We start from the raw sequence: 22,487 nt of genomic DNA on the forward strand, positions 1-22,487 counted from the left end.
GAGTGTCATCACAAATTAGCTGTGCGACGCTCACTGTCTGCTGGGCTTTTTTTGGCGGGAGCTGCTGCGCCGCCTCCCTCCCTCCCTGCCTCCCTCCCTCTCTCTCTCTCTCTCTCTCTCTCTCTCTCTCTCTCTCTCTCTCTCTCTTGCTCTCTCTTCCACTCCTCCATCATCTCCAGCTGCATCATCACCTTGTCTGCTTCAATTCCTCCTGCTGCTCCTCCTCACATGCACAAAAAGACAAGAATGGATCTATCCGCTTTTTCCTGACACGCTCAACAGAAAAAGAGACTTTTTTTTGGCGGGGAGAGCTTCTTGTGTCTTAAAGTTTTCTTTCGCAGACTTTTCGTTTCTTTTTTTTTTTTTTTTTTTTTTTTTTTTTGTCTTTGTTTTTTGAGATGTTTTTCCTCCCATGGCAAGACTGGCTCACTGTGCTCTAAGTGAGACGGGATGCTTCAGGATTTAAGCGCCAGCGTCCTCTTTCCGCCGTGTTTGCAGCACACAACTTTTGGTTAGTGCAACTCTCGTCGAGATGTGTTCAAAGTTTGCTTTGAATGATCGAATTGAAGCGTTTCTCTGGTTTAATCTGGTTGAGTGGGGATCGCAGCGTGTGTTGAGATGGCTTTTCGTTTGGTTTGAGCTTGACGCTGAAACATAGTCAAGCCTGATTTAGTTGTTTAGAAGTTCAGAAATTACGGAGGGGGATTGGTGCGGGTGTGGAAAAAAAAAATTGGCGAGAAGTTATCACCTGAAATATTCTTGTCTGTGTTGAATTTGAAAAGTTTGCGTTTATGATAGAATTTGAAGACAAAAGTAACGAAACGTATTTGCGAAAGGGCAGTGTGAATTTTTGCACCAAGAAATTGTAAATGGAAAAATAAATATGCAAATTCATGGACGTTTCAAGGGACATTTTTGAATACACGTAAATCCTTTTTAAAAAATCAGTTTCCGCTTATTTGTCTCAATTAGTTACCGCTCTTGTGTGAATATTGTTTTTTTTTTAAAGCCACATTTATGGTTTTTCAAATGCAAACACAAATAAGCCAATTTGTTGAAATTTAAAGTGAATTTTTGAATGCATCTGGAAAGTGTTTAAAAAATAAAATAGGCAACTTATTTCTAGAGTGTTACAACAATTTGCTGAATTGTACTAATAAATGTGGTTTTCTTCAATGAAAAATAAATTTGCATTTGAATGCATGTGAAGCCTTAAAAAAAATTATAAATCAAAAATAAAAAAGAACTGCTTGAATATTTGTCACAAAATGGCTGCACCATCACAATTCTATATTTTAAATCTACATTTCTGACACAATATTCGTTGTTGAGATGAATACAAGCAAGAAATGTCTTTTTGTTTCTTTTATAGTTCATTCTTCCAATAGGTGAGCGTGTGCCTTTCAACCAAAAAAAAAATAAATCACCTCTGGAGCCATCACTCTACTTTTAACCATCTTCAAAATGCTTCCTTTTACTTTTTGTTAAAAAGAAATGAGATTTGACAGCGGATGAAAACGTTGAATATCGAATGAATATTTCATCGCAGCTCAGGATGACACTTCCGACGACAACGGGCGGCTCTTAACTTCCTGTCCGTTAGAACCGGAGATTTATTCGGCGAGGTAATTGGAAGAAAGGAGTCGAGGAACGGAGGTGAATTTCCCATTTGAGGGAACTTTGTCAGCTGTCATGCAAACGTTCGGGCAAAACCATATTTTTTATCCCTTGTGACTGAAACAATGAATGTCATTTTTATGAATGGCGGAAGCATTCTACCTTTTTTTTTTTATTTGGAGGGGCGGCAACTGTCTCATTGACAGACGGTTGCCGGTGACTCATTTCTGCTCGACTTCCTTTCCTTCCTGTGTCCGTTTCTCACCCCTCAAAGTGTGCGTGCTGCGTGCGGAGCGCCCAGGTGCTCAGAATGGTCCAAAATACGCTTCAAAATGCTTCAATTTGTCACCATGGGCGTCTGCGTATCAATAGCAACCACACTTTACCTAAATCTCTTATGACCACAAACCACTTTTTTTTTTTTTAACTTTGTTTTGAGCACAAAGTGTGTTATTTGAAATATTAAGTGCGAATAGTGTTACCCTTTTGTTTATTCATAGCAGAATAGAATCTGATTTTTTTCCTTTTTTTTCTCACAACTGACAATTCAAGTGTGTATAAAAATGATTGTCAAGATGGCCGGTAGCTGACTTGAAATGTCGAGCTTTGCAGCTTTCAGACGCTTGAGACGGTCAACCGCGTCCACCTCAACACGGCAAGTAGAAGGGACGCAAGGTGGTTTCTTTTCCCTTTTCTTTCCGCTCCTTCGACTTTTCAGAATCAAATCTTTCTTCATCACGTCTTCTAAAAACACACTGTGAATTTGCCATTTGGGGTGGACTAATATCCAATAAAATATACAAAGTACAGAACGTATTTTGGAAATAAAGATGGAGGATCGACAGCAGAGATGTGCAATAAATTATGGAATCATTTGCTAAGTGTAGTGTAAGTTAAATAAATACAAGGGTTGGGGTAGTATTTCCTGTTGTATACCAATGATTGTGTTTTTAAAATAATGATTATTTCATGGGTTTTCATGAAATATTCATTTTTATTATGATGGCGTTATCATAGTCCCTTTTAAAAGTGTAAATCAGTTGTGGGAAATCTTTTCCCCGATATGCAGTTTCATAAAGAAGAAGAAGGTTCTTGGCAATTGTCAGAAAGATACAAATCAAGTGTTTTGGGCCTTTTAGAATTATTTTTTTGTTTCTTCTGTTATATACAATAAGCAATATTATCAGATGAAATCCTCTTGCCGGGTGGTGAATGGCCAACATGCCGCAGGTTGCCCCCCCCTCCCCCCCGCTTGAAGGAAATAAATAAATGGATGCCCAACAATTAAATTGTGTCATCATCATCATCTCATCCAGAGTGAGAAGAAAAAAGAATGGCAAGCAGGCATGTGGAGACGTGTTACGCTAACTTGAGTGAATATGCATATAAATAGACGTGATAATGGCAGTGTTGAAAGAATCTCGCGTGCGGGTTGGGAATTGGAATTTTTGAGTTGGTCATTTTTAAAAAGAGCCAAGCGGACAGGTGTACAGGTAGCAGGTGATGGGAGTGGGGGGGAGGCAATTAAAAGATGCTAACAATGGGAGACGGCATGATGGCATGCCAAGCGTCGGAGAGTCACCTACGCATTGAAAAGCATTTCAACACTCCGCTGAGATTGTTTGCCTTTTTGATCCTCCTTTGACCCACATGACACTGGACAAGTCATTAGACAAAAACTTTACAAAGAGAATATTGGTTTAAAAAAAAAAATCAATCAATATAAATAATGAATTTTCTATTGGGGCCTCCAGTGGTACTGTTTCTAATATCTTTACACGAGTTGGTTGAAATATTCGAAACAGATCTCGCAGTGCTGCAAATATAGGCGTCATTATAAGGAATGTTCAATTAGATTTGAAAAGAGAATTCTTGTTTTTAAAGGCAGAAAGACTTTCAATGGAAACGTACTTCTCAAATATTCTTAAATTCTAAAAAAAAAATATTCAAATGTATGTTTTTACAAACTCAATTCATGATCCTTTTTGCCGAATGTATCATTTTGGTCTTATTCTTTCTGAGCTGTAATTTGTAATTATTTTGGTAACGTTTCATACAGATCACATCTCATATAAATAATAATAAATCAACTGCTCATAGACAACTTTCATATTTCTAGATATTTAAAATATTTTATTATTTGGATTAAATAAACATTAAAATATTTTTAATCACATTTTGGCAATATTTATTCTGAATATCCAGGTCCATATTTTATTTAGCTTTTTAAAAAATTATTATTAATATGATGGTGAGGATGATTATTATTATTTGTATTAGAATGATTATTAATTGGGCCAAAGAACGGAGCCGCAAGGACCCAATTGAAATTGCCTACTTTCTACAAATCTTCTCGTATTGAACTCTGGCAACCAACCAAAGTCGCCTTTTTGGTTGGTTTTATTTCTTGTCATATGAATGATCATTTTCATGATGATTCTTCTTTGTGAAGAAGCCATTTTAGGCGCCCACCAGCTTCCGCATTGAAGCGTGTGGAGCGGCTTGGTGGCTTACAAGAAGAAAGACAAAGAAGAAGAAGAGGAGGAAGAAGCGGCCCCATCTTGATGTTGACTCGGGGGGTCCTGGAGCAGGGGGGGCTGGGAGGGTGGGTTGGACTTGGGATCAACATCACAAACATCTCAAGGTGTCTTGTCTTGTCTTCTTTGTGCTTGCAGCTCAAGTTCCCGACAATGACGAGCAGTTTGTCCCAGACTTCCAGACTGAAAACTGTGAGTGCGACCACCACTCTGTGTGTGTGTGTGTGTGTGTGTGTGTGTGTGTGTGTGTGTGTGTGTGTGTGTGTGTGTGTGTGTGTGCGCGCGCTTATTTGCATAGGGATGAATATTGTTTTTAGAGGATATTTTTAACATTGGGAGGGCCAAACTGAGTGTCACCTGATTTTCGGGGGAGGCAGTAAAAAGGGAGGAGGGTGTTTGGTTGTTGTTTTTTTTAAAATCCAGAATAGAAATGTTCTCATCTCATGAGACACCCCTCGACCTTTTTTTTTTTTTCCCCTCTCTTCTCAAAGTGCTTTTTGTGCACATCTTCCTCTAAATCAGGATTTTTCTTTTTCTTCCTTTTGGCCCCTCGCGAATGTCGTCGTTTTACGCTCCGAAAGCGCATTTGCTCGCAATGTGTCTAAGAATACTCGGGATGGAAATTGAAGGCACTGTGTTAGTCTCACCCGGTTGGTTTGCCATGCGACTTGGCGGTGAGGGTGGGGAGCTCAGTGGGGGACTGCCAGAGTGAGCACATGTCTTTGGGACAGGACGCCAACGTGAAACGACACCAAACGCCCCCACTTTTTCCTGATGTCCTTTTAACACAAAAGAGAGTCAGACAACTAAAAACAAAATATTATAGTTTTCGTCTTTGTCATTTTTGCTCCATGAGCTTTTTTGTTATTGCTGCATGTCCATACAGAAGAAGGTTGTTGAAGAAATGCAGTTTATTTTACTTTAGTACACAATGCTGTGTGACCGTTTTTTTTTTTTGCTCTCAAAAAACAGTATTTTTGAAGAAAAAAAAACTAAATCTAATCATAAAACTAAACTAAAACAAAGCATTCCTCGCCCCCAAAAACAAAAACTAATAAAAAACGAACTCACTTGCTTTGAAAATTAATTAAAACAAACCAATTTTTTTTTTCAAAGTCGAAATGAAATGAAATAAAAAATCCCCAAAACATGATTGCCTTATAAATCAGCCCCAACACCAGTTTCACCGGCCATTTGCAAACTTTGGTCGAGATTTCTATCAAAACAGCACCTGCAAAAAAAGTCTGAATGAACCTTTCTGAAATTGAACGGGAAGTCAGCCGCCATTTTGGTTGAAAGCAGCCATTTTGGACGAATTCCAAGGCGTGCGCTTTGACCAAAAAAATATATATATATATCCCCCACCGCAAGTTATACTGCGTGTCACACAATTAGATGGACATGTCTCTCATAACAGGACACATGAAAAAAGATGTACCCCAAAATTGAGCCATTTCCAATCCCGAATCGGTATCAAGTATCCGAAACAGATGTTTTGTTTTGTGTTTTTTTTCCCCTCACACAACTTTGTTCCTTGATACCTTTCGTACTGCATTAGCGTAGGTTAGCGAGAGACTACCACTGACACAATAACAACGTGGTCGCGTTTGAGGAATTAAGCCCATTTGCATAACTGTGATCCGAATAAGCGAAACCATGAATAATCATTTCGTTTTATAGTCTGAAATTAGATCAATATGGCCTTAAAAAGCTCCTACAAAGTCTTAAATTGGACTTTAAGCCTCTAAGTTTGAGCGTTTAACTCGGATGGAATTGAAGCAGGTTCATGTTGGCATTCCAGGCCCCAAAAAAACAATGGGTGGTCTTCTTCTTTTTTTTTCCTTCTAATATTTTTCCCTCTCAGTTGAACTGACACATCAAGAAGTTCAAGATGATTAGACTTTTAAAAAAACCACACACTTCAGACAAGCTGTTTTGAAACCACTTTTAGCATTTCTGACCCCTACTTTGAAAGGCCTCACTCTGATCTTGACTTCTTTACTTTGGTTTGATTGATTGACTGACAAAGAAAGCTTAAATAAAAGCGTATTAAAGCCATCATGCTTCATTTAGATCGAGCTTGCCCGACACGTTTTCAGCTCGAGAGCCCGGTCGTAAAAATATATCAGTCAGAACGTGCACATTTACCGTCAATAAACAACAATAGATGAATAATCCATCATTTTCATGTAAATATTTCGATTTCAACCATTTTTTGGGTAGATCCACCATAATTACGTAAGAATATTTGTATGCATTTCTGCTCCATGTATATTAGCGGAGCAGTTTTTTTGAAGGTTAATTACCGTTGCGTCAATGCTAGGTTTTGTTCGCCCGTGTGTGGTGTTTCACCTTATATCTTAGCATTATGCTAGCGGACCTTTGGCAGACCAAATTCTTTGGTTAGATTGAACAGTTTGAGATTTAAATATACAATGTTTTACAGTGGTACCTCTCCTTACGAAATGAATTGGTTCTGGAGGAAATTTCTTATCTGGAAAATTTTGTAAGTAGAGACCCGTTTTCCATGTAAATGCCCTAATCCGTTCCAAGCCCCCCCAAAATTCAGACATAAATGTTTCCTAAAGCATAAAAATGCATCAAAATATGAAACATGTTCCAATTAGATGATTGCACAATGCCTGGCATTGTGTAAAGAACTGATCCAAGGACATTTGCTTTTGTCGGCTTTTAACACTCCTTCACAAATGTTCAAGGCAAACACCAGCATAGTCAGCCATCGCCCGACTGGTGAACACATTTTTCTGGGTGTCAACCATCGCCCGACTGGTGAACACATTTTTCTGGGTGATCGGAATGCCCCATGGCCCGAAGGGGGAATGACGAGGATGCTGCATAGACACATCTGGTAGAGGTCCCTCTTAGCCAATGGGATGCCAGGAAGATGCCAGGTCATAGCCAATGGCAGAGCAGCTATAAGTGTGTTGCATTCAGGAAACTCTGAGCTGCAACTAGCAGCCCATGTTGTTTTGTATGTTTTGTTGTGCCGCGTTTGTTACGGTAGCTGTTGTCTGAAGTTTTATAATTCCGTCAATGCTAAATTGCGGCCGCCTGTCTCTGGGGGATTTTGAATCATATGCGATCATTAAACTAGCTGACTTTGGTGACGATATGATTTGATTTAAACATTGTGGTTTTCAAAAGTACATTGTTTAATTCTTCATTTTCTTTATTTTTGTTTCCTCAAAGTGATGCCATACGACAGTCTCGAGAATCAGAACGGTTGCTAAGTCATACTTTTTTGGAATGTATTTTAATTATTTGAAATGTTTTTGTGGGGTAAAACTAGATCGAAAAACGCTATAATCGGTGCTTCCGTGTTAGGCTCACTGCATTTGACAAAGTGAAAGCATGGATCAATGTCGACGAAGGATCTATGGATGGATCTGCCCACCGCTCTTACAAGCACTTATTGAGAAATACTTTGTCTTTGAATGTAAATCCCGCCTAAGAGGTCAGGGTGACGCTCCGGTTGTCCTTCAGGAGTGCTGCTGACCATCTGAGCAGCGGAGTTGGCACACTGGAAGGCTACTGACAGATGGCGCCATGGTTGGCCATCCCAGACGCCACCTCTCCCATATGGGTTCTTTATAGCACCGTCATGGAGGCCCGTGTAGACAAAGATGATGGATGGAACTTGAAAGGATGTCAACATACACAAAAATACTCCCAAAAGAAACCAGGCCATTGGATTAAAAACGTCCACCAGCTTCTATTATTTTAGTGAGGTTGCGTTTTTGTCTACCACAAAAACCCACCCTGCTCCTCTAAATACTTCCCAAAACCACAGCTTGAAAATAAACGAGTGCACAATGTGTACACTGTCTGTGTAAAATAAACCACATTGAATGTCATATTTATGAAAGGAAGGCTTGTTTGGAGTCTGATCTTAGAATTGAAAGTACAGTGAAACCCCGTTAAACTGGCGAGGTACAAATGACTGTGAATCTGCAACCTACAGTGAACAAACCATGTAGACACATTTTTGTTTTACCCCTCCCACACACTTTGAACACATTTCATCCTATTAAAAGACATTTAGACTTATTAAAAGACACCTTTTAGGGCTGTTCCTACGTTCTCCCTGACTATCCTCTAACATCATTTTGAAAAAATGAAAAGACTCTTGCTTGCACAGTTCTCCAAATAAGAGGGCAAACTGACCAAAGTTTGAGACTCCAAGTTGTAGTTCACTGTAAAGCCAACATATAAAACAAAAGAGAATTATATATTCAATATTCAAACACCAAAATGTTCAACCAAATCACGGCGTTTCATCAAATAAAAGTATGCTAGCCCAATGCTAACATATAATCGGAAACACCAGAGACGAGCTAACAAAAGTTTGTTTATTAACAGGGGTGCACTTAACAGTTTTGCTCTGTTTTTTGTTTTACCAATCCACCGACCTCACAGAGTGAAATTTCGGCCCCTATTTTCCTCGACAGGTGCATCTGCACTTGGCATAAAAACTGGTCCATCTTGATTTTCAGGCTTGGAGCAAGTCCAGTTTAGCGTGTTAGTGAATTTGGCGCTACACCTTGCTGGGCATTGCGGCGGACCGAGGGCTTTTTCTATTTATTACATGACCTGGGCGCACCTGTCAAAAGTACACGAGACTGTAGACCACTTGAAACCAGATCTAAGTTGTGGTGCAGTTGGTGTGATCCGATTCTGGTAGATGTGATCCATGCACAGGCAGACAGATTCTACGCTCCACTGATATGTGTGGTGGATTTCGTTAGCATAGGTGTTAAGTGTAGCATAAGTATGCATCAAATCCTCTGAATTGTTTTTGTCATCAATTCCGTGAATGCATGATTATTAGACGCACGATCACGGGTTGAAGGCGGTCTCCATGTGCCCACTTTGCAGCGGCCAATTTTAAATCACCGGCAAGTGGAGCTCTTTTTGCAGTTCCTTATAAACGTACATTGCACCATGAAGACTGTGCTGAATTTAAAGGGAATGAGGGACAATGTTTCAATGGGCCGGGAGTCAAGTCGGATGTGATCAGTCCCACAACGGCGCAAACGCCCATTTTTAACTGTGCCCGTCTACGAAAATGCCAAAACAAAGAAAGCTCCACCCACGTAAAAAATTAGACTGCACTTAGCACTGGGCACGAAAATGGACTTAGTCCTAAATCTGATTTGGTGCAGGTCGCCTGGACTGTAGTCCCTAATTTTTTGTGCATCAAGGACTGGTTTCAAGTTAAGGTATATTTTGATGTGTCTTCGGGGCTCAGCCATCGTTGCCACCCACTAAGTGGTGCTGTTTGCGGACGGGTTTCTCAAGCGGCACACTCTAGCGACTGAGCTCAACATGAACTTCATTTCATGAAGTGATTCCATTCACTACATTCATTTTTTTTTTTTTTTTTTAAATCTTCATCATTTGAGATCAACATGCTACTCGAGCCCCCATCTTCCATTCTACTCCCCCCAACTCCCCCCACCACCACCAAAAAAATGGCTGGCACGCAAATGCAGACATATTTGAATGTGGTGCACTTATAATATTGTCAGTGCACATGCACACCTTAATAAAAAAAACTTAAAAATGTGCAATATAACAAGTGTGTGAACGATGAACCGCGATATAGCAGGCGTTCACGGTATAGTCAATAAATGTAACTTTTGGGTTGGGTTTACTGATGTAACATCGTACACTTTGACTTGGCGGTCGTCTTCAATGTCACGTTGGCGTGGAAGCAGCATGGTGGAAGCGTAGAGAAGGAAGAAGCTCCTTCTTTGTCTCATCTTCACAGATGCTTACCATTAGCATAACTTAGCGGGGAATGGTGGAGGTGTAAAATGGGGCCACACGTTCCGTCTCCGCCACCTCGCCACCATTTAACAACGAAGGCCAGCACCTACAGTAGGTGAAAATGGAATAGAAGCTGTATACACCCTTTGCCAAAAAACCCTTTTCCCTCTACTTTTATTGAGAACTGGGAAAGGATCTGCCAAATATGGGCGGCAAAAACACACCACTTGTACCTGAGAATGTCCAACATGTCACAGCCAAGGTGTCATTAATTAGCTCAGATGTTTTTTGGGTTTTTTTTTGTTGTTGTTGTTTGGGGTGTTTTTTATATTTGTGATTGAAAGTCTAACATTGTGCTTTAGGGCACTTTGGCAGCAAATATAGGGTCATTTTAAACATTTTCAGGAGTCCTTCAAAGAAAAACACACCCGAAGCTGTGTTCATTTCGTAATGCTGTTCGAATGTGTAAGGAGCACAGGTTGTTTCCTTTATTATGTGCCCACCATTTTTTGTGGTCCATGCAAATGAAAATGTCTATTTCATTTCTCGACTCAAATGTTTTTGTTGATTTCATTTTGGCAGAAAATTTGTATTAAAATTGTATGATTTCAAGTTCAGTTTGTTTTCGTGATAAACCTGTTCCAAAAAGTCTGACTAAATCTGACCATCATACGAGTATTTCCCATAGGAAATTGTGTAAATCAAATTGATCCGTTCCATACGCACACAAGAATATTCACAAAAAATACATTTCATAGATAACAGCTAAAGCTTTAAAAACGATTTGAATGGTGACTGACGAAGTGATTAAAGCATTGCTTTTACCTTTATTGGCGACCCTTGTCAGCATATATAGCTGTGCTACGTGAAATTTGGTTGACATGAGGATCACGAGTAGACCCACAAAAAAATCCTTGCCACACAAGACATACCATGTCCACCATTTTGGTTTGAGACACCCATTCAGGAGTAATTCCAGCAAATCCTTTTGGAAAAATTCATCACTCCAAGTCAGTTCCACTTCTATCATGAGTAGAGCCACAAAAAACTCTCAAGAAGCCATGCCTGAAACACACAGGAAGTCTACCATCTTAGTTTGAGGTGGCCATTTTTGGGTCATTTTGTTTTTTTCCATGGGTCCTCATAGCCAAATGTGTGAGTTTTTGTCATTGCGTGTGGGTGTAACATGGCAGCGAAGCTTGACGACTAGCCATAAACTACCCCAAAAGTTGGAATGGATTTGATCTCTGAGCACCACGGAAAACATTAGTGTTGCAGCTAAAGTCGCTAATTGTCATGTGCTTTAAAAAAAAAAAACGCTGGCGTCTTCCATCTTAATCAATGTCTAATGAGAGTAATCACGCCATGATGGTCGTGACATTCTATGGGAGAGAAGGAAGTGCCTTGCAATCGATTAGCGTACCTTGGCACCCCGCCGTAAAAAATCCATTGTGACATTTCCATGTGTGACTCTTGGACGTCGTTGTGACGGCGTCCCTGTTTGACTAAATATCTATATTGACACTATTTAAATGTAGTCACCTTCAATACACCAGAATCAGCCTGTTATTGAGAAAGTCATTAATAACGAGGAGGTTGTGTGATGTCTCAAGCGAAACAGGCCTCTTCATTAGGTACACACGTTCACATCATCCACAGTGAACCAATATCCCTGAGATTGATGAAAAGCTTTGATTTCGTGAGTCCATGCCAATAACGTTTTTTTTAATGTGTAGCTTTAGTCCTCAAGACTCGCTTTAACCACATTTTTAATAAAAACACAGTCTTTCAAGTGTTCTTTAGTACCTGTTGTCACATTCCCTCGCACAATTTCTCCAAATAAGAGATAAAATGTTGAAAACGGATGGATGTACTTGCTTCAATCAGTTACTTTCTCACTTTCAGCTGAACTCGTGTAAACCTGACCCAAAACAAAAGAGAATTGAATATTGTGTATCTAAACACAAAAATGTTCAACCAAATAATTTTGTCTCCGAAATGTCTGATAGCTTAATGCTGGGCTTATAATGGGAAACACTTACGAGAGGCTAATGGAAATTAGCATAAATGTTATAGCAACTGTCAACCTAACAACTGCTAATTTAACACTCACAAAGCAGCAACACAGACAGTACAAAATGAGCACTCAACAATATTCACATGCATTTATACTCGATGCTCTTTTGGGAACAATGAATATTAAAACAGCAAGATGAATTATGAGCTAAATGAATTCTGCCATGAGTGCGCCAAACAAGATTTTTTTTTCCCACAAGCACATCGTAAAAGGTCTCCCCACAGGAAGCTTCTTTTTGACCTCAGATCGATGACCTAGAAAGGGCATTCCCCCAGCGTGCTTTGTCACGCACCAGCTTACCAACCCCCGCGATCCCTCCATCCCAACCCCCACACCCAACTGCCCAATCAACAGGGGCCCGGCTGTGCGTCACATGATGTGTTGGCAGATCCACTCATACTTCTGCAGCAACTGTCAGTCAAGATGTGGGAAAATCCTCCTCCTGAAATCACATCTCCACGCTGCTCAACCACCACCAATCCCGCCTCACCACTTTTCGGACCTTCCATGCTGCCTTGTAGAATCAATGCAGGTCTACTTGTTAGTGGTCTGGATGTTGTTTAAGGTATATGAAGCGTTTATGAGCAAAGTTGGAATGAGATGAGGCATCACGTCTGCACACTTGGACTGCTTTTTATTTGCGAGGCTAAACCCAATTAAGATCCAGGTTCACTTAGCAACATGACATTTGGTAGGCATGTCTGTGAGACACCCATTCAGGAGCAATTCCAGCAAATCCTTTTGGAAAAATTCATCACTCCAAGTCAGTTCCACTTCTATCATGAGTAGAGCCACAAAAAACTCTCAAGAAGCCATGCCTGAAACACACAGGAAGTCTACCATCTTAGTTTGAGGTGGCCATTTTTGGGTCATTTTGTTTTTTTCCATGGGTCCTCATAGCCAAATGTGTGAGTTTTTGTCATTGCGTGTGGGTGTAACATGGCAGCGAAGCTTGACGACTAGCCATAAACTACCCCAAAAGTTGGAATGGATTTGATCTCTGAGCACCACGGAAAACATTAGTGTTGCAGCTAAAGTCGCTAATTGTCATGTGCTTTAAAAAAAAAAAACGCTGGCGTCTTCCATCTTAATCAATGTCTAATGAGAGTAATCACGCCATGATGGTCGTGACATTCTATGGGAGAGAAGGAAGTGCCTTGCAATCGATTAGCGTACCTTGGCACCCCGCCGTAAAAAATCCATTGTGACATTTCCATGTGTGACTCTTGGACGTCGTTGTGACGGCGTCCCTGTTTGACTAAATATCTATATTGACACTATTTAAATGTAGTCACCTTCAATACACCAGAATCAGCCTGTTATTGAGAAAGTCATTAATAACGAGGAGGTTGTGTGATGTCTCAAGCGAAACAGGCCTCTTCATTAGGTACACACGTTCACATCATCCACAGTGAACCAATATCCCTGAGATTGATGAAAAGCTTTGATTTCGTGAGTCCATGCCAATAACGTTTTTTTTAATGTGTAGCTTTAGTCCTCAAGACTCGCTTTAACCACATTTTTAATAAAAACACAGTCTTTCAAGTGTTCTTTAGTACCTGTTGTCACATTCCCTCGCACAATTTCTCCAAATAAGAGATAAAATGTTGAAAACGGATGGATGTACTTGCTTCAATCAGTTACTTTCTCACTTTCAGCTGAACTCGTGTAAACCTGACCCAAAACAAAAGAGAATTGAATATTGTGTATCTAAACACAAAAATGTTCAACCAAATAATTTTGTCTCCGAAATGTCTGATAGCTTAATGCTGGGCTTATAATGGGAAACACTTACGAGAGGCTAATGGAAATTAGCATAAATGTTATAGCAACTGTCAACCTAACAACTGCTAATTTAACACTCACAAAGCAGCAACACAGACAGTACAAAATGAGCACTCAACAATATTCACATGCATTTATACTCGATGCTCTTTTGGGAACAATGAATATTAAAACAGCAAGATGAATTATGAGCTAAATGAATTCTGCCATGAGTGCGCCAAACAAGATTTTTTTTTCCCACAAGCACATCGTAAAAGGTCTCCCCACAGGAAGCTTCTTTTTGACCTCAGATCGATGACCTAGAAAGGGCATTCCCCCAGCGTGCTTTGTCACGCACCAGCTTACCAACCCCCGCGATCCCTCCATCCCAACCCCCACACCCAACTGCCCAATCAACAGGGGCCCGGCTGTGCGTCACATGATGTGTTGGCAGATCCACTCATACTTCTGCAGCAACTGTCAGTCAAGATGTGGGAAAATCCTCCTCCTGAAATCACATCTCCACGCTGCTCAACCACCACCAATCCCGCCTCACCACTTTTCGGACCTTCCATGCTGCCTTGTAGAATCAATGCAGGTCTACTTGTTAGTGGTCTGGATGTTGTTTAAGGTATATGAAGCGTTTATGAGCAAAGTTGGAATGAGATGAGGCATCACGTCTGCACACTTGGACTGCTTTTTATTTGCGAGGCTAAACCCAATTAAGATCCAGGTTCACTTAGCGACATGACATTTGGTAGGCATGTCTGTCATGAGTAGACCCAAAAAAAAAAAAAAAAAAACTGAAGAAACCAAGCCCCAAAAGGAAGTCTGCCAATTTGGTTTGAAGCGTAAATTGGGGTTTGGTAGCACCCAGGGATTTTTTTTCCCAGCTCCTAAAACCCGAGTTACATTTAGCAACAGGAAATATCGGAGGCATGCCTATCATGAGTAGACCCACAAAAAAAGCCTCAAATAAGTGTCTGCCATTTTAGGGCTAATTCCAGTGACAGACAAACTTGTGCTAGGGATTTCGTCCAACTGCTACCAAATTTGAACCTAATGTACTTGACATATGGGAAAAGTTTGACTCATCGCCACAAAAAAAATGTAAATGCTGTAGACGCTACAACAAGAATGTTTCGAAAATTCAGCTGCTGAAGCCAGGTTTATGTACCAACATGAAATTTGTGAGCCATGTCTACCATGATTAGACCCACCAAAAAGTCTCAAAAAGACATGGGGAGTCTGCAATTTTAGCTTGAAGCGGATGGTTTAGAGTCATTTTGGCCATTTCCAGGACTGCTTCAAAGGCTTACTTCCTGCAGGGTCGAATCGGTCCCAATACTGTTGTTTTATCGTGTAGTGCGGTGCCTCTGATGATTCTGTGTAACCCAAACTTATGTCTCTCTCTCTCTCCCCGCTGACCCCATGTCCTGGTGTAGTGGCGTTTCACGGACTGCAGCTGAAGATCAAGAGGGAGCTGCACAGTCCGTGTTCCGAGCTGAGCTCCACCTGCAGCCAAGAGCGGCCCTTCAAGCTCCAGTATGGAGAGAAGTGCCTGTACAACGTCAGGTCCGTGCTTCCTTTCCTCACCCTTCGCATCAAACCTATTGCCGCCTTGCACTACAGAAATAACAGCGAGAAATGCTCTTAAAATAACACGTATGTAATGTGTGTGCCACAGTGCCTACGAGCAGAAACAGCACGCAGGTATGAAGCCCTCCAGTCCGGTGACGCCCCCCTGTAGCACCCCCGTGTCACCCCTTCATCATGCCGCCCCGACGCCCAAACCCGAGCGGACCTACGCCCACGCTCCGCCTTCCATACCCGACGCCGCCTACGCCATGGACCACAGGTACACTTTGAACATTAAAGCTAGCTAGCCCGTCACTGAAAATAGCAACTACAACTTGCTAGCCTTTTGTGGCTAATAATAACAACAAAGACATCTAATACAAATAAACCCCACGTTGAATGGTTTGGCCCGGTGTCGGAATCCAAAAGTCGTCCGCCATATTGAATGTGTCAGCGCTGCCAAATCGACTAATGCAAGTCAATGGACTCAACTTCCTCACCTACAAAATGTACAATATTAATGCCTCTATTCAACAATTCACACACATTAATATAATTGTAAACAAAGAGGAACCAAAAACAGTGCATCTAATGTTTAATCTGATGATTCTAAATGTTTACTCCCACGTGTAACGTTCCGGGATTGTCCGGATTGGAGTGGATCCACCACACACGTAGACAAGCGCCAAAAAGGGTTATTTACAAACAAAAACGCAAGACCGACAAAGTACAACTAATGACGTTGGTTTCAACAACCACTGAAAAATGACCCCAACCAAAAACGCTTACAAAAGGCAACGGAAATAGTTTGAGGAGCAAAATGTATAAGGTACAAACCGTGACTAAATATGTACACCAAATGCCACTACTTCGATGAAACAAAATACAAAAAACAAGGCAAGAGAAAAACGCAGCAAAATTAGGAAACATTTGGGAAAATTGCCCTTAAAACAATGGCTTGAGCAAGGCGAATTATCCGACGCTGAATGGTCGGAATGACGTTAAGTTGTCCGTTGCTGATGAAGAGTGACAGGTATGTAACTGGATAGAAAGGTCCGCCTCCGCCACCTGCTGGAGACTAACAGAAGCGGAATCATGACTTTTCAATATTGATCAGCACAGTAAGTACTACATACAGCACAACATAGAGCATATATGTTTTCGTGAGTGTTTTCGATGTTGCCATAATAATAAACGCTAACCATAGATGTATAAGTTAGCAGTTATAATCAAAAGTCATTCTTGATCCCATGAGATTTGGAGTGTAAATGGCCGATCAGCAAATAAATGAGGCATCTCCCCAGTGGGTTACTTTCCACATTCAATATGGTGGCAATCTTTATGTCCGATTTGGCACCGAGGCGGGGTGTATTTCTATTTATTGTCTAAGTTAAGCACAATATGTTAGCATTGATGGCTAACACTAGCGAAGATGGTATTTTTTTCAAAAGTATTTTGTCAATCAGATTCCGCCGTCAGCTTTCTGAGCCGTGCCACTCGTTCCCGTCCCCGCCGACCATGTCCCGGGATGCCCGGCCCCTGTACCAGCGTCAGATGTCTGAGCCCAGCATCCCCTTCCCTCCTCAAGGCTTTAAGCAGGAGTACGCCGACCCGCTGTTCGAACCCCATCCCGCCATGATGGGCGCTCCGTTGTCCCACATGTACCCCGCCGCCATGATGATCAAACAGGAGCCCCGGGACTTCAACTACGACTCAGGTGAGCAAGGGTCGACTGCACGAATGGCAAAAGCGCTCGCACTCTGTACAAGTACAGATACTTGTGTCCAAAAAAAGAATACAGTAAAAACACAATTACTGATTCAGCTCCTCTACTTTGTCAGTAAAAATAAAAAAGTAAAATTAGTCTCGAATTACTTCCCACTATTGCTAGCATGAATTGGGAGGGAAAGAAATGGAGTGGAGTTGATTAAGTTTGCCCATTATTAGGCAAAGGGGGTCTGGCGGACTGGGTGTCTGTGGCGGCAGCCATTTCCTGTGGCGTGCTAATAAGGGAGTGGGCGGAGGTTACGACTGGTCAACATTCTCAGTCCTACGCTCTAATTCTGGAGAGCTTCCATTAGATGCTACATCCATTCATGATTTTCATTTCCACACACAACTTTATACCTCCCAAATTTCTACAGGCGTTTTTTTTTTTTTTTAACCATATCGTCGCATGTACTTAGGGCCTCCGATGGCACAACTACTAACAAACCTTTACATGTCATTTGACCAAGGCAGAGATGTTGACAAAAGAAGGCAAATGGCTTCAATGATGATTTTCGGCTTTCGCCTCTACCGTCGTAGTTTGATTGTGTGACGTATCAGTCGAGAAGATGTTGAGTGAGGTAAATTGCAACATTTCATCAGGTAAATTGATTTTAAAATACACCGGGTGGTAATTCAGACCGTGAACATGATTAGCGGAGGAGCTGGCTATTTCATTGACCTTTCTGTTACGTGGATTACCGGCACACATGAAATAGCGTGTGATAGAGCTGACATTAGCCGTTTGCTAGCAGGTGAGTCATTACACTTTGCTAAATTACTTAAATATAACACATGCAAACATTTATAGTACAAACTGTGATAAAAATTGCTTCCGCAAACCTGTTGACCCAAGTCTTGTTCCAAAACTATCACAAGACTGATGAGTCAACGATCGTGATGAGGAAGTAGGTAAAGCTACATCTGTTCGGAATCAATCACTCATTCCCCACTCGCGAATTATTGCCCTGTCGAAAGGAGTTTGAATGGACTTTTTGGTGACATGTTGACAGCAGGACAGGATGGTATGGAGGGGTGCGGCTAACAGCTAATGTGATTAGCGACATTTCCGCCACGCGCCCATTAGCCTGATGAAGTTTGATGAAGACTGAACGGTCATTTTGTCTTGCACTGTCATGCTATCGCACAATTAAGCTATTAGCTCCTCATACCATAGAATGCTAACATGTTTTGCTAAATTACATCATTTTATCATCAATACTCTCATGCTGATATGTTACAATAGCATAATATTCCAGTAAATGCACCTACCGAGGTTGTTTTTGTCGGCTCTCCCAGACCTTGTCAGCTTGTTTTATCGTCTTCTATTACCCGGAAGCATGGATCAGCGGTGTGATATTACCAACTAGGCTACGAGGTTCTTGTCTGTTTTGGGGTTTTTTTTCTTTTGATGCAGCCTCAATGGTCTTTTTTTTTTTTTTTTTACACTTTTTGCCTGGCTTTTAGCGGAGGTGCCCAGTTGCCATTCGGTCTACCTGCGCCAAGATGGCTACCTGGCCCACGCCAACAGGACTGAAGGTACCAGTTATGATGTTTGTAGCCTTGACAACAAGAACAACATTTCCAATGCTCCTTCTCCTTGTCCAGGTTGCATGTTTGACAAAGTGGCCAGGCACTTTTACGATGACACCTGCGTGGTGCCTGAGAAAGTGGAAGGTAGGCACTGTGTTCACGAGATCATCTGAAGACAGAAGACCATGCGTGATGCAGTTCTTCACACGTGAGCCTACTCCTTGTCTTCAGGCGAAATTAAGCAGGAGGCCGGACTGTACCGTGAGGGTCCAGCCTACCAGCGGCGAGGGTCTCTTCAGCTGTGGCAGTTCCTGGTGGCGCTTCTGGATGACCCGGCCAATTCGCACTTCATTGCCTGGACAGGCCGCGGCATGGAGTTCAAGCTTATCGAACCTGAGGAGGTGAGAAGAGCTTGTGAGACTCATCAGAAGATTTGTTAAATTGTTATTTCATTGAGCGTATCGAACGCTGAAGGAATCCTACAAAATATTATTCAGGTGGCATTACAGCATTATTATGTTGTTATTTCAATAAATGGGGTTGAAAGTCTAAAAGATATGATAAATGATAATGTTTAAGATAAAAATGGGATTACTAGCCATGATGCAAATGTGCCAGAACAGGCTGCATGATCATATGAACAGACATCTGATGAAGCAGCATGTGGCTCATTGTCCAAGGCGATTTCTTGAACTGGAAAGACAACTTGGGTGTTTCCCATTGTTTATTTATGACAGTAATCTAGAAAATAAACACTCAAAATGGCTGGTAGTACATCAGCTGTCTGTTTGGGAGGCCGGGTGATTGGCGGGCGGTGAGGTGGGCGCTACGCCAGACAGGTGCCGCAACATCTGCTTCCTCCTCGGAGTGTGGTAATGAACGCCAACCACCCCAGTCACTGCACTACAGTACGGCCTAATCAGCGTCATTAGCGCCGCGTGGACTCTCTGCTTTGTCACAGCTGCTGAGTGTCAGCCATTGTTGTCGCTAAGTACGCATGTGGGTGTATGCCTGACATAGGTGGCACGCCGATGGGGTATCCAGAAGAACCGACCGGCCATGAACTACGACAAGTTGAGTCGGTCGCTGCGCTACTACTATGAGAAGGGAATCATGCAGAAGGTAAGTAAACATAAACAGAGAAACAAACAAACAAAAACAAAAAATAAATATGAGTAGACCGACCCCAGATACATGCAGTGCAGCAGCACATATAGACAGACAGTAAAAAAACTACTGGCTTATATTCTTTATATATGAAAAACGACTATTACTGCAGCCTACTGAGGAGGTGAGACCATCTCCATGTACTGTAAATCCATATGTATACTGCCCCCCGGGTGGCCAAGACCTGAACAGCAGAAGGAGCAGCACAATGTGCACTGAGTTAAAGTAAAAAATGTGGCAAAAACTCTTTCGTTTCTTTAATCTTATAGTTTTCTGTTTTGTTACCAATAGTAATTTTTTTTCATGTGTATTTGTTTCTTTCAAATGTTCTTCAAATTGGTGTATATTTTTTACTCTCATATTTGCGTAACCCCCCCCAAATTCTCATCTGTGTGCATTTGTATTCCTAATTTCCTGTTTGTGTATTGTTCCAAATATTTTTTTCCACAATATTCTGAGTTTATTTCTGTTTTTTAATTTGTGATTTTTTTCCTCTAAATTTGTGTATTGTTCTTCTCATATTTGTTTACTCCCCACCCTCCAAATAGTTGTGTATTTTTTTTAGCTGATATTTGCATATTTTTTTATTTCTTAGTTCTCTCTTTCCAAACATTTGTGGATTTTCTTGCACAGCATGTATATTTTTGCCTCTTTTTTTCATCCAACCTTCAGGCAATTTTTTCTTATGTCGTCAATCTATGCTAATGCACTACTATTAATAACACGACTGGTTTCAGGTTTGTTTAAGCTCTGCCAGAGAAGCTAAGGATGTGAACTAAAACTAGTTGGGTGTCGTGACGTTTCAGAACGTGACCAGTATTTCAAAACAACTTTTATCACCCCCACCATCCACCCTCCGTCACAACCTTCCACCTCTCACCTCCTCATCCATCCATCCATCCATCCATCCATCCACCCATCCATTCATCCATGGCAGGTGGCGGGCGAGAGATACGTCTACAAGTTTGTGTGCGACCCGGAGGCCTTGTTCTCGATGGCGTTTCCCGACAACCAGCGTCCGGTCCTCAAGAGCGATGTAGAGCGTCACGTCAACGAGGAGGACACGGTGCCCCTGTCGCACTTTGACGAGAGCGCCCCCTATGCTCAGGAGACGTCCTACTGCCAGCCGCACCCCTACAGCGAGGCCTACGTCTACTAGACTGAGGGACAAAGCTCCAACTCAAAGAGAAATACTTGCTCCCTTCTTTTTGTTTGACGCGGGTATTTCAGGACCGTCCTTGAGATTTTTCCAATTGCGACAACATTTGAACTACCTACAGTTAAATGGAAAGATGGGTGATACTGAATTGTGAAACATTTTTCTTGGCCGGAGTGTACTTTTTTAGGTCTTTAAATTCAGCCTCAAAGACAGTTTGACTTAGCAGATGGAAATTTGGAACAACAAAAAAGTCTCAACAAGATGTCCAAAAAGGACACAGGAAGTCAGCCATTTTGTTTTCAAGCGGCCATTTTAGGCTCATTTCGGGGGTCCTTCAAAGACTAACCTGTCCGAAAAATTTTGACCTACAGCTGCTAAAATTCAGCCCACACAAAAAAAAAATCTCAAAAACACAGGCCTGAAAATGCACAAAAAGTCAGCCATTTTGGTTTGAGGGGGAAGTTACCCATTTTGGTTTGAAGTAGCCATTTCCAGAGCTCCTTTTAAGACTTAACTTGTCCCAGAGAAATGACCAATTCAGTAGACTATTAACAGGACGCACAAAAATGTCTCAAAGACCCCAAAATTAACCATTTGAATTCAAAGCAGCCAATTTTAGGGAGAATTTCCATCAAAAAGAGGTGTTGAAAGTGACACCGGTTCCCCTTACTGACATAACTGGGTGGAAAAGCCCCAAGAGCCCATATTTGAAAATGAACAGCAAGTCAGCCATTTTGGGGAAAATTCCAGGACTCATACTGTCTTAACTCCAACTATGGAATTTGCCCAAATGAGCTCAAATCCAAAGCCAGTAGGCCACCCTAGACAGTTAAGCGATCCTAAATTTCTGAGAAAAAAAAAATTGCAATGCCGTCTTATGTGAACAAAGCATGATGTCAAAGTTTGAGAAAATATTTTGAGGATTCTTCATGAAAAAGAGGGCCCATTCATTCTTATCTTTCAATTATTATCATCATCAACATTATTTTGTTGACGTGCACTTTATGGACCCTGACGGCTATTTGGCGTTGTTTATGTTTGTACATTGTGTTTTGTTTAAAAAAAAAAAAAAATCTGAAATTTTAAGATAACTACTTTCCAGCATGCGTCACTTCATTGAGACTGGACTCCCCATGGCCAGGTTCAAACTTTGGTTCTGGATTTTGGGGAGTTTTAGCAAGACTACTTCCTGTACGTGTGCTCATTTGAAGACATTATGGGCGCTGATTTGACTTTTTGGAGACATTGAAAGGATCAAAAGACGTTCGGACAAAAAAAAAAACAAAAACACACGAGCAAGTGGACCGATGAACTCATGAACGTCAACGAACTGACTGGAAACTTCATTTGGAACCCCCTTTATCCCCCTCCAGAACATGCATCCTACTGTTTCCAATGCTTTGACCCTCTTGTTTAGCTTATTATAAATATCTGTCAACCACAATAATAAACAAACTGTTCAATGACTACTTCTTCGAGTGTTATTTTCCTAATGAGA

General features: G+C 41.4%; 1 protein-coding gene across 2 annotated transcripts; it reads left to right on the plus strand.

Moving 5' to 3' along the window:
• Nucleotides 1-290: 290 nt before the first annotated feature.
• On the plus strand, nt 291-21,721 carry etv1 (ETS variant transcription factor 1). Of its 2 annotated transcripts, XM_019878789.1 has the most exons (10): nt 291-511; nt 4,293-4,346; nt 15,231-15,360; nt 15,473-15,643; nt 16,830-17,080; nt 18,598-18,669; nt 18,739-18,807; nt 18,895-19,064; nt 19,684-19,785; nt 20,768-21,721. In XM_019878789.1, exons 1-10 carry the CDS (start codon nt 451-453, stop codon nt 20,987-20,989), a joined length of 1,302 nt encoding a protein of 433 aa, XP_019734348.1. In that variant the 5' UTR covers nt 291-450; the 3' UTR covers nt 20,990-21,721. The 2 variants fall into 2 exon arrangements, with proteins under 2 accessions (XP_019734348.1, XP_019734349.1); XM_019878790.1 differs by lacking the exons at nt 291-511; nt 4,293-4,346 and having other exon boundaries at nt 15,248-15,360; nt 16,952-17,080.
• The last annotated feature ends 766 nt before the right edge of the window (nt 21,722-22,487 follow it).

Source organism: Hippocampus comes, unplaced genomic scaffold (assembly GCF_001891065.2).
Source record: "Hippocampus comes isolate QL1 unplaced genomic scaffold, H_comes_QL1_v1.1 scaffold315, whole genome shotgun sequence".
Taxonomy (NCBI): domain Eukaryota; kingdom Metazoa; phylum Chordata; class Actinopteri; order Syngnathiformes; family Syngnathidae; genus Hippocampus; species Hippocampus comes.